The sequence below is a fragment of the Lissotriton vulgaris genome, chromosome 10 (genome assembly GCF_964263255.1).
Source record: "Lissotriton vulgaris chromosome 10, aLisVul1.2, whole genome shotgun sequence".
Classification (NCBI taxonomy): domain Eukaryota; kingdom Metazoa; phylum Chordata; class Amphibia; order Caudata; family Salamandridae; genus Lissotriton; species Lissotriton vulgaris.
The window spans coordinates 1,005,423,996-1,005,437,192 of NC_141698.1; the positions used below are offsets into that span (position 1 = coordinate 1,005,423,996).

Below are 13,197 nucleotides of genomic sequence, written 5' to 3' on the forward strand. Positions count from 1 at the left end.
AGAAGGGATAGGGGCAGAGGAAGTAGACAAAGAATGAAAGAGGGAAAGCGATAGGGGAGGGTGAGAGAGAGAGAGCATGAAAGTGGGGGAGGGTAAAGGGGGCACAAACCGGCAAACGGGTAAAAACCTCGTCCAAGGTCCGGTAAGCTGTGATCCCAGGGGAAGTGGTACCATTCCCACATCTCCGCTGCGTGAGGCTCCCTTTACGCAGTTGACTCTCTCAGAGGGTCTCTGAGACTCCAAGGCCTACCTACTGGATCCTTTCCCAACAAGGGGATAGAGAGTGCTTTGGTAAGGGGCGCATACCATGCCTCAGCTGTGCATGGTTCCCTTGATGCTGTGGATTCTCTGAGGGGGTCACTGAGACTCCAGAGTAAGAATATTGTATCTTTCCCCAACAAGGGGAGAGGGAGTGCTTAGTCATAGGGCAACAAGGGACAGGGGTCTAGGAGGTGGGTCGGAACTGGCAGGTCAACCGAGGGGGAACAAACGGCAAAAGAAAATTACATGAATTACAGAAAGATAACATATTAAATACCAGGGTAAATGAGCGATCCAGAAAAAGACAGGATCCACGAAAGGCAAGGGTTAGGGAGGACAAAGGGAGGGAGTCAGCGAGTTGAAGACTCCCACAAGGAAGAGATACGAATAGCAGAAAAGGAAATGTATACGTTGTAGGGTTACTCAGGAGAGAAATGCAAACGGAAAAGCTGAGAATCACAAAATAATGATATACTAGTGGTTAGAGTTGTAACTATGCAAAATAGCAAATTCACTCGGGGTTCCATTTTCACAACGATTAGGCTAAAAACAAGTGTATTTTAATTTTCAACAGAGTGAACGGAGAAACAAGACATCCAAAGGGGGGAGAGAGAGGGAGGGAGAGGAGATTGGTGACAGGAGAGATGGGGTCCTAGCTGGGGAGAAAGAGATAAGGCCGCCAATGAACCCTGGAACATCAGCAGCCCTGGTTGTGCGTGACACTTTTTAGAAGCACAGTGAAATTTATCACCAGAGTGTCACTAGACAGACCTTGAACTCCACCTAATAACTCTTCTGTAAAAGTCTATTTGTCCGCCCTAATGAAGCTGTTAAATTTGTACATATGAGAAATCCAAGAACGGTGTGAATATGACATCAGTGTGCATTTATTACAAGGAGCTGTTTGGTACTAAACACTCATGGGTTCATTGAAACCATCATGGTGCTTTGGAACTCGAGTTGTCAAGTTCCCAGTGATTGTACATTCTAAGGCTTCCATGGCACTTAAAATATTAAGGAATTTTTATCTGAATACTGTAGGGGCCAATCTGCTCATACAGATATGCCCACACCTGGTATATAGTGCACCCTGCCGTAGGACTGGCAAGGCCTGATAGAGGGTGACTACACCTCACAGGTGCCTGCCAGCTGCAGGAGTAGTGGCATGGCAGGGTTGTGGCATTTAATAAAATATCTACTTGTCCATGGGGCAGGTTGCTTCATAAATCTACTTGTCCTGTATCAAAATCCTTTTGTCCCTTTGGTGCCATGTATTGCAGTGACAAATTTTGTCAGAAATCTCATTATATAAGAACTCTGATATAGCCGCTCTGATTATGCCAGGGCTCATACCATAGTAGTGTTTGAATACTTGCAATCTCCTTATGTTGCCACATTTCCGCCGATCTTCATACTGGGGCTGAAGGTAGTGGTAAGCAATAGTTCCAGGGTTAGAATGCCTTTTTTTAATCTGTGCAAACCTACTAACTTGCATGTTTTAAGGGTTTTCAACAACCCTCTTCTCTAATCTTTTTCCATACTGAGAAAGGTTGGAAATTTACTCTTGACAATGGCAGACGTCTTCCAGAGTTGGGGAAAAAAGTGGTTGGAGGGAAAGTGAACTTGCAATCACAGATTTTCGCCTGAGCAAATCTACGCATTCGTATTTGCTCTTGCTAAAATGCAGTTCACAAATATTTTCGAGGAGTGCTCTTTCTTGTTCTACTTCTGTACATTTTTGGGGAATTCACGAAAGCCGTATAGCTGCACCTAATGCAAGGACATATATACCATGGGTGCACTTTTGAGACTTTATTTAATAATTGGGTCCGTAATTTGGTCTGGCGTTGACCATGACCTTTTGCCTTTATTAAAATTCTCTCTCTCTGTATTGGCTGACCTCACTGTGAGTGACAGCATTCTGCTCTTTCACAAGGAGCACATCGGCACACAAAGTAGTTTTATTTAGTGGCAGTGTATTCTTTTTAAGACCAAAAACTATTTTTGCTTTTGCCAGTGTTTGTTATAATGGTGAGGGGCCGGCAGCTCCCACACCAATAAGGTTTTACAAAAACCACGGCAAAACAATTCACACATTGACAAAACTAAAAAGCTGACCATCAATTTCAGACCCACTGTCTTTGCCAAAGTTTGTTTATTTTTGTTTCCCATAATCTTATTGAAACTGGCCACACTGATTTTTCATTATGAACAGTTTTAGGAAATACTAGCATGCATCAACACATGTTACTAAATGATGCTGCAAAGAAATGGTACCTGAAGTTTTACAGTAGTTTAGCAAAATGTTTTTTTTTTCCTGCTTTAATTTTTTTAAGACCTTTTATTTTGGAAGCACAGAATCCTCAATCTTGCTTTCAAGCATCAAATCAGAGAGCATTCTGGGAGCATTATACATAGCCTCATATTGCTCAACTTTGGAAATGTGTACACATTTTTATTCTGGAACCACTGTCCGTATTGCAGGCAACATTTTCTTAGAGTGCTTACTCTAATAATAAAGGCTTTCAATTAACAAACTGTTCCATAATGTGGTACTGCAAACCGGCAGCCAAAGGGTTTGTGCTGCAGTGGGCTGTGCCTACTTGTCCCAAGGACAAAATACACAGGAAAACGTGTTGCCCTTGACCCCAAACAATATGTCCTGGGCGTCCGGCTATAGGAAATCCACATCCCTGCATGGTCCTAGTGACCAGTCCTAGAGCACCCTCTTCAGCCTCCAGGCCCTAGGTATCCAGGGTACCACTTACTAGGGTCTTATGGGGGGAGGGCTGTCCAGAAGTACCAATTGTGGACATGTGTGTAGGGTAAGAACACTGGTCCCTGGAACCTGGACAGCAGGGACTTGGTACTCTACAGTCAAAGTTGCATCAAAAGTTAAAAAGAGAGGGATCCCTTGGTGAACCAAATTAGCACAACCAGATAGTACGTGGTTGTTAGTATTCTAGCCCATATAGTAGAAGTAAATGTCACCAACAAATCAATAGATTCTCAAGTTCTTCTTTTATTTTCAGTTTTGGAAAAAGATTTTTTGTGTATTTACAAAATTTAAAAACAATACATAATAATTACATTCAGAAATACATCAATATACATTTCATAATTAAAAAAACACAATTGTGTTAAAAAGGTTACTAAAGCACTTCTGATCATAAGAGAGGGAAAGACAAAGGAGAGAACAAATAACAGACAATCCTATTTGTCATATTTATACATATCAGGGAACTCAAATGTGAGAGAATGATCCAGGACACACTCTACTTATGATGTCTATGGAGAAAGCTCTATCCCTTGATTATGTAATTCCAGGCGTCAACACGTTTCGATGGTTAGTTTAAACTTTTGACCATCTTTTTCAAGACCAAAATGGATATGTCTCTCCTATAACACTGGCACTGGTTGGTTGTCAAATTCAAGGAAATCCTTATATCATATTCGCCTTAGTCTTCTTCCAACTGACATTTTTTTATTTTGCTATTCATCAGGAAACTTTCTTATGTTTGTTTGTTTTCTAATTTTATGTATTGTTTTTAAATTTTGTAAATACACAAAAAATCTTTTTCCAAAACTGAAAATAAAAGAAGAACTTTAGAATCTATTGATTTGTTGGTGTCATTCACTTCTACTATATGGGCTAGAATACTAACAACCACATACTATCTTGTTGTACTAATTTGGTTCACCAAGGGATCCCTCTCTTTTTACTATTTACTAGTACCCTAATCCCCTGGTCTGTACGGGGTCTCTCATTTGATTACTCAAAGTTGCATCAAAAGCCAGGCAAAAAGGTTGGGGGTGGAGGGGTACTGCAACAGAACCTAATTTTCTCCCACGCTGCAAGACCACAGGAGCGGTAGATGCGCGCTATATAACTGCTTAGTGACTGTAACGGGAGATGTCTTTTTCTGTGGTCTGCAAAGAAAATAGTCGATATTGCCATCTCTGGATTCTATTGATATTTGTTATACTCCTTAGGGACCGATTCACAAAGTTTTTGCTTGCCAGAATTTAATTTCCGAGCATGCACAAAAAAGCAATGGTAATTTTGAAATTATACATACTGATTCATAGATTTGGGCTACAGACATTTTTTAAAAGCTAAGGGCCAGATGTAGGTAATTCCGATTCGGTATTTAAGAGTCGGTAAATCGGAAGGGGGCAGATGTAGGTAATTCTAATTTTAGAATTACCGAATCTGTATGATTCGGTAAATACTGAATCGATATTGCCCATTGATTCCTATGGGCCATGAAGCCCATAGGAATCAATGGGAAATACCGATTCGGTATTTACCAAATCGAAAAATAACGAATCATGCAAGGGTGCAGAGGGTGTCACTTTGACACCCTCTAGCACCCCAAGTACAGGCTTGTGTGACATGTGGCACACATACATGCCCTAAGGGCATGTCTGTGTGTCACATGGCACAGGTGTACATGCACAGATGTGCTGTACACCTGAATTCGGTATTTTACCACCCAATTGGATTGGGTGGAAAAAAATACCGAATTCTGAAGGCCTGTAGCACTGTAAACAGTGCTACCTACATCTGGAATTTACCGAATCGGTAAATTTACCGAATCTGTAAAATAAAGGGCCCTACATCTCAAAATCCAATTACCGGTCGGTAACGGCCGAATTCGGCTGTTACCGACCGGTAATTGGCGACCTACATCTGGCCCTAAATGTCTAAGTCATCTAAAAATGTGCTAGTATAAATGGTTTCCATCGTTATAAATGTAGGGTTAAGAGGTCATAATAGGAGCTGGCCTTACAAAATATGGTAATATTTCATGCTCTTGGAATGTTGTGGGTATTTCCTGCCCTGATAATGCCCATCAGCTACTCATGTGGCAGGCAGGACAAAATGCCTTTCCATTGTGGGGAAAGGGGGTTAAATACTTTGACATTTCACTGGGAAGGGGTTTTTCAAGAAGATATATTTACCCTGTTGATGAAGTGTGCTCCTGCCCGTTTCCTCTTTATTTATTAATGTGGTCTTTTCACAGTGTGGAAAATCCACAAGTTATTTTTGCCCAGTTTAGGTACTAATGGCAGTCTACAAAATTTTGTTTTTGTGATCTTTGTACATCCCCAAAACACCACGTGCAGGAGTAAAACTGCAGAAGTAGGATCTTGATTTTTGCCAGCCCTGCCTTTGAATTAGGCTTTTAGTCTTTTACTGGTGGTCTATTGCACCTTAATTGTTCAATGGCATTTGAGTTGCCACTACATGGTTAAAGTTGAGCTGAATCTCTCGTTCCTACCAGGGGACACATCATACCAATTATTATTCTCTCATATAAATCTCGATAAATCTGCTCTTCAAGTCGCCCCGTAAAAATCTGAAAGAAATAAGGTAAGGTTTGGTTGACTCAGCAACTTGGTCTTGATTGGTTGGTCGATGTTATTGAGGTTTACACAATGGGTTCAAAATGGGTCACAAGGCAAAACCACTTAGATGAGTAAATCCTGAAAATGTCTACTTTGTACATTCATTTTCATATGTTTGACTTGCTTCAATAAATTGTGTTTTTAAATATGAGTACATGAAATTGTGATTATCTATTTTTGAATAATTGTCCTATTAAACGTAGTACATAAAAAATATGTAGAACCAGAAGATCTGCAATATTGCATTGTCCTCACGGTCTAGTGGAGGAAGAGAGCTGCATAATTGTTTCATGACTGCTACTCTCGCAATACATTTGCAAAATCAGTATTTATGCCCTGTGCTTCCTGAACGTATTTGCCAACCTGCTGTTGAATTTCTCACACAAACTAACAGTTGATATTTGAAGCACTTGGTTCATTATGGCAGATAGTCTGTTTAGATGTAACCCGAACGATACTTAAACTGAACTTCTAATCGCAGTTGCATGGATGAACAACATAAATACATTTTAAGCTTTTTACGTGTCTGTTGCTGTTCCAGATGTAACACACAGATTACCAAATCAGTGTTTTTAATTTGCAACCTTCTGTTACTAGAGCAGTTCAGTGACCTAATCCATTTTCCACTGACCTACAAATTTGTCACCATGGTACCAGCTCCATTTTAAAACTAATATATCTATGCAATCAATTTCCTGATGGACTTGTTGCAAAAGAATAAAGTATACAGGTTGTCCAGAACTTTCCGCCTGATTTGCTACAAAATATGAATGATAGGATATGAAATTAAGTGTATTTGTAGAGCGCAAAATATGCCTGGGGCGTTAAGGCGCTGTGCACATTGAGCTTCAGAACCATATGGTGTTTAAGAGTCCACCCAAAAATTACTGAATATAGAGCCATGTTTTGAGCGTTTTAAGTAACCAAGTAGATCTCATTTCTGATAGAGTTGCATTAAAATCAGTCTTCCCATTGGTGGGACTGCTGGAACTGGGGCACTAGTGAAAATAATTTCCTATATCTATAAAGCCTTGCAACAACATTAGAAGCCATTGGAGGGCAGGCAACAGCGGGATGCAAACTTGGGTGCACCCCTGACTGATGCTGCCAAAAACGGAGTAAGAAATATCCTGATAGGACCTCAAAATGCCTTTGGTGTCCAGAACAAAAAGCTGTGTTCTTGCATATGACTTGGACGTGCCCTGAGCTAATGGAATATTGGAAAAATATAATAAATGCGTTGAAAACAAATGCAAACTTAGATCTGCAAAGTAACATGAAACAGTGTATTTTGTGAATCATACCCAAAACTATGCTAAAAACAAACACAGTATAAGTTTGTAACTCTGGGAGAGATGCTGGCGAGGAGATGTTGGCACCTTTCCTCCATCAGTCTCCCTTCCATCCTTCCTTCCTCCTCAAACTTGTGTAGTGAAGAATACTTCATTTAAGCCTGGGTGACAGTCCACATGGAAACACCCCATATCCCACCTTGGTGTCCATGTTACACGGCACAGGAATATCTGCAGGTTGTTGGGTCATGTAGGGCGAGCGTGAGAGTCGTAATACTCACAAGTACGTAGTACATGTAAGTTCCCTAAATTCCCACAAGAGAAAGGTAATGTGCAAGCCCTAGATCTTCTTGATTTGAGTTTCTCCTGCTTCTAATGTGGTGGTCATCATAACCATTCCTAGGAGATTATTGTGTGGCACTCCTAACTAAATTCTAGGTATTATTCACAATCGAGGATTCAAAAACCAAGCATTCTATTTTTTTTGTGGTCTCTACAGTGCTTAATTTGAGCTGGTGGTTTCCGGTGCTCGGCACCAGCATTTCATTGTTAGCACTGGCACTTATGACAGCCTGTCACATGGCACTGTCTGCCTAATCTAAGTTTGAGCACAACAACAGCTGTTTATTAATTGAATATACATTAACAATAGCTAGTACCTGCCACCCAGACCATTCTTATAGCTTTGGGACCTGGAATAGTCTGAATTGTGACACTTATAAGAGAGTGATGGTTTTTAGTTGTGTTGGAGCTGTCATTGGCACCGCTGGCAGGGGCGATGGATGGTGTAAACTGCAGTGGCATATTGACAAGAGCCCCAGTACTTATATTTTTACAAATTAAGCACTGGGATCATCCTTACTAAATGTACAAAAAAGTCAAACACTATTTTCACAAAACATGTCTGATCTTGTGAGACTCTGGTTGACTCTAGGCACGCCACTGACACTGGCCTTGTGGAAATTACTTCTCCAGACCCTGCTAGAGTTCATGTTACGCTAGTGGCTGAGTGATTCTTCCCACTTAACTTTATTGCAGACCTAAGGGCTTATTTACAAGCCTCTTGCGCCACTTTTGTGTAATTTTTAACATAGGAAAAGTGTCGTACGGGTGGCGCAAGGGACTTGTAAATAATCCCTCAAGTGCCTAGAAACCCAGCAATGAATAAACTGCAGGGGTCACCCTTATAACCCATAGGCTTTTGGGTATCAAACAAAGGAACAATAAGGTAAAGCCTACGGACCACTATTATGTCTGTCTAGTTATAAGACTGGATACCATCAATTGTCCAATCTTAAGTTAATCATTCGCAACACAAATTAATTGCAATCATTTTTAACAAAGAGTATCTCCAAGCAGATAGCCAACTGCACACAACAATCAAATGTGTAATTCAACTTATTGTTTTAATTAGACCACATTAAACCTTGATTATTGGTATCTTACATTAAACAAAACTGTACAAACTTCATATATACAGACAAAATACATATACATTTATTTTACATATATACACTTTTTTTAGGAACCACACTCGCAGTTCTAATGCCCCACTTCTTTCAACAAGGATGTCACTGTATAATTTTTTTAAAACATAACATTCCTTCACTTTAGATCACCAAAACAAAGCAAAACCTAAACCAAAAGGCGTGTGTGAGGTTTAACCATTTTTGACCTCTCTCAAAGATAGCACTCTCTTAAATAGATTTTATACAGTGTTCCACAATTTTTTTGTTTAGGTGTCTTCCAAAGAGTGTGTCGACGCGTTTCAGCCTCTGTTTAACCCAGGCCTCATCAGGACTACGAGGGCAGACATACTAGAACCCAACTTCCAATTTAGAGTCGCCAAAGGAACAACGTCCACTTTTAGATGCTAGTGCTTTCACTCATAAGGGCTTAAAATAGATATCCTTCCAAATGGGCTGCCACCCCACCGGACGAGTAAGCCTCCTCAACTCTTCTAACGGGTTCTTCTGTAATTACACGACGGTACTGGATCGACGTTAAATAATCCTCTGAGCTCTATTACTGCGCTCCCAACGTCGTCACTCAGGAAACCGTCTAAAAGTGGATGTTGTTCCTTTGGCGACTCTAAATTGGAAGTTGGGTTCTAGTATGTCTGCCCTCGTAGTCCTGATGAGGCCTGGATTAAACAGAGGCTGAAACGCGTCGACACACTCTTTGGAAGACACCTAAACAAAAAAATTGTGGAACACTGTATAAAATCTATTTAAGAGAGTGCTATCTTTGAGAGAGGTCAAAAATGGTTAAACCTCACACACTCCTTTTTGGTTTAGGTTTTGCTTTGTTTTGGTGATCTAAAGTGAAGGAATGTTATGTTTTAAAAAAATGATACAGTGACATCCTTGTTGAAAGAAGTGGGGCATTAGAACTGCGAGTTTGGTTCCTAAAAAAAGTGTACATATGTAAAATAAATGTATATGTATTTTGTCTGTATATATGAAGTTTGTACAGTTTTGTTTAATGTAAGATACCAATAATCAAGGTTTAATGTGGTCTAATTAAAACAATAAGTTGAATTACACATTTGATTGTTGTGTGCAGTTGGCTATCTGCTTGGAGATACTCTTTGTTAAAAATGATTGCAATTAATTTGTTTTGCGAATGATTAACTTAAGATTGGACAATTGATGGTATCCAGTCTTATAACTAGACAGACATAATAGTGGTCCGTAGGCTTTACCTTATTGTTCCTTTCTTTAGAAACCCAGCAATGGATTGGGTGTCCTTGCAAGTCTGTTTTTGTTATATCTTTACACAGAGGAACTGGAAAGCCACAAATGTATGGACCGTGGAAGTTAATAAATTAAGAACATACAAATATTGCCATTTTTAAAGCGTAAAACGTTTTTCAGCATTGTTTCCTGCTTTGAAATTATCTGGAAATATGTTGAGCTTACCCTGCTTGTGACAGTTAGTTCTAGTAATGAATTTGCTCTGATTTGCATTGTTAATGGTACAGCCTACTTATATGGTGACTTGTCTATTTAATGTTTACAGTTGGGGGATGCCGAGCTCCGCCATGAAGAAAAAGGTAAAGACTTTCTTTGTTTCTCTATTTGTGTCTCTTGTGGCATCGGTGGCCCATTAGGATATCTTTTTTCAAAATAGCTGTTGCTATGATACCCAGACTTACTGCTGAGTCAATCATATTTTAACAATGAAAGCTGTTGCATCTGGGAATGGGTGAAAATTGCATATAACACATAGGGAGAGCAAATTACAAAATAGTTTTTTTTTTCTTGGTGGCCTGTTTGACAGTCCTGGGTATTTCACTCAATCACCCATTTTTTTTTATGGTTTACTTACGCTTTTTTTAAAGATATATATTATACACAAGTTTGAGCAACTAAACAACTGGGTACAAAAGCAGAAAAACACTGGGTCTAAAACTTTGTTCCTCAGGAAATGACACATGAGAACTTTAGGATCATGCCTTTTAGAAAAGGGCTGAATCCTGAGAACTCACATTTTTGATGTCCTGGTGAAGTTATCTTCTTCCCCCCTTCCTACTCCTGTTTCAGAAGTAATGTTCTAGTACCGTTTTTAAACACTTTATAATCGCTCATTTTCTAACCTTGTGAAATAACTGGCTGCTCAGCTGCTATCTACCTGAACTTGTTTCTCTTTGTTGCTGATTTTCCACTGGAGTTCCTCTAGGTTCGTTTTTAGGTCTCGCCTGGAAATCGCATCCGAAGGATGCGTCCAGGCTGGAGACTTATAGCGAGCTGACACGGGGGAATGACGGACAAGAAACTGTCACGCGCTTCTCCCCGGCTGGATTCAGCTGCTTGCACGCGCACCAACATTCACGCATGCGCACATCACAGCCACACGCATACACAGCACTCACGCATGCGCACATACACACGCATACACAGGCACACCCCCGTCGCCGCCGCCGCACCTACATGCATACACAGAGACCCCTCCACACACACCAGCCCCTCTCCTCCCGGCTCCACTCACCGGTGTCTGGCGGGCGCTCCCCGGGTCTCCAGGCTCCTTCCCTTCCTCCGCAGCTGCCGGCTCTCAACATTCACACATGCGCACATCACAGCCACACGCATACACAGCACTCACGCATGCGCACATACACACGCATACACAGGCACACCCCCCCGTCGCCGCCGCCGCACCTACACGCATACACAGAGACCCCTCCACACACACCAGCCCCTCTCCTCCCGGCTCCACTCACCGGTGTCTGGCGGGCGCTCCCCGGGTCTCCAGGCACCTTCCCTTCCGCTGCTAGACAGAAGGCTTCTCTGTGGCCGGGCGGTGGTAGCGCTCGGCGGGGCTCTCTCTCCACATGGGAGCCCCGCCTCCTCAGTGCGCCCGCTTCGCCCCGCGGGTCTTCACCCGGTCCCCCATCTCGGGACCGGGACTTAAAGGGAAACAGTATCCAGGGCTCCTTCCTGGTCACGGGAGCCCCGGGGCCGTAATGCTCACGCCGGCTCCTCTTCCTGGTTGCACGTCAGGTCCCGGGCCAGCAGCCAATCAGAGCGCGGCCCGGGAATGACGTCACAGAGGTGTCCCGCAGTACCGCCCCCGGCCTGCCTGACTTCTCAATAACTTTATTCAGGTTATTTTTTTATTTTAACTAACTTTGGCCAAAGCTCTTGTCAGTGTAGGCGCCCACGCCTGCTGACTTTCACCTTCTGAATAGTTAAGGTTCCGCCCGACGCCTCTCACGGGTTCCCTGGAGATGAGTTACGGCAGGCCGCCGCCTGACGTAGGAGGCATGACGTCCTTGAAGGTGGACAATCTTACCTACAGGACGTCGCCCGAAACACTTCGAAGAGTTTTCGAGAAGTATGGACGAGTAGGCGACGTCTATATCCCCCGCGACCGATACACGAAGGAGAGCCGCGGTTTTGCCTTTGTAAGATTCCCTGACAAACGTGATGCCGAGGATGCGATGGACGCCATGGACGGAGCCGTACTGGATGGGCGCGAACTTCGGGTGCAGATGGCTCGTTATGGAAGGCCACCAGACTCACACCATAGCCGCAGGGGACCACCACCCCGAAGATATGGAGGCAGTGGAGGAAGTTATGGACGCCGGAGTCGCAGTCCCAGGAGGCGTCGTCGGTCGAGGTCCCGCAGTCTGAGTCGCTCCAGATCCCGCAGCAGGAGCCGCTACAGCCGATCCAAGTCAAGATCCCGCACACGATCAAGGTCTCGTTCCACATCGAAGTCCTGACAGTGAGTGCAGAGTGCGTGCAGAGTGCAGAGTGAGTGCAGAGTGACAGTGACAGTGAGCGCGGAGTGACAGTGAGCGCGGAGTGACAGTGAGTGCGGAGTGAGTGACAGTGAGTGCGGAGTGAGTGACAGTGAGTGCAGAGTGAGTGACAGTGAGTGCAGAGTGAGTGACAGTGAGTGCAGAGTGAGTGACAGTGAGTGCAGAGTGAGTGACAGTGAGTGCAGAGTGACAGTGAGTGCAGAGTGACAGTGAGTGCAGAGTGACAGTGAGTGCAGAGTGACTGCAGAGTGAATGCAGAGTGACAGTAAGTGCAGAGTGAGTGACAGTGAGTGCAGAGTGAGTGACAGTGAGTGCAGAGTGAGTGACAGTGAGTGCAGAGTGACAGTGAGTGCAGAGTGACAGTGAGTGCAGAGTGACAGTGAGTGCAGAGTGACAGTGAGTGCAGAGTGACAGTGAGTGCAGAGTGACAGTGAGTGCAGAGTGACAGTGAGTGCAGAGTGACAGTGAGTGCAGAGTGACAGTGAGTGCAGAGTGACAGTGAGTGCAGAGTGACAGTGAGTGCAGAGTGACAGTGAGTGCAGAGTGACAGTGAGTGCAGAGTGACAGTGAGTGCAGAGTGCGTGCAGAGTGCGTGCAGAGTGCGTGCAGAGTGCGTGCAGAGTGCGTGCAGAGTGCGTGCAGAGTGCGTGCAGAGTGCGTGCAGAGTGCGTGCAGAGTGCGTGCAGAGTGCGTGCAGAGTGCGTGCAGAGTGCGTGCAGAGTGCGTGCAGAGTGCGTGCAGAGTGACAGTGAGTGCGGAGTGCGTGCAGAGTGAATGCAGAGTGACAGTAAGTGCAGAGTGAGTGACAGTGAGTGCAGAGTGAGTGACAGTGAGTGCAGAGTGAGTGACAGTGAGTGCAGAGTGAGTGACAGTGAGTGCAGAGTGACAGTGAGTGCAGAGTGACAGTGAGTGCAGAGTGACAGTGAGTGCAGAGTGACAGTGAGTGCAGAGTGACAGTGAGTGCAG

General features: G+C 43.4%; 1 protein-coding gene and 1 pseudogene across 1 annotated transcript in view; both read left to right on the forward strand.

Moving 5' to 3' along the window:
- Nucleotides 1-13,197, forward strand: part of LOC147689143 (ras-related GTP-binding protein A) — a 155,671-nt gene that overhangs the window by 8,008 nt on the left and 134,466 nt on the right. The window contains exon 2 of the mRNA XM_086942036.1: nucleotides 9,987-10,020. Within this exon, the coding sequence (XP_086798162.1) occupies nucleotides 9,994-10,020 (27 nt within the window). The 5' untranslated portion in view covers nucleotides 9,987-9,993. The remainder of the gene's footprint in view (nucleotides 1-9,986; nucleotides 10,021-13,197) is intronic.
- LOC147689144 (serine/arginine-rich splicing factor 2 pseudogene) lies at nucleotides 11,596-12,192 on the forward strand (annotated as a pseudogene).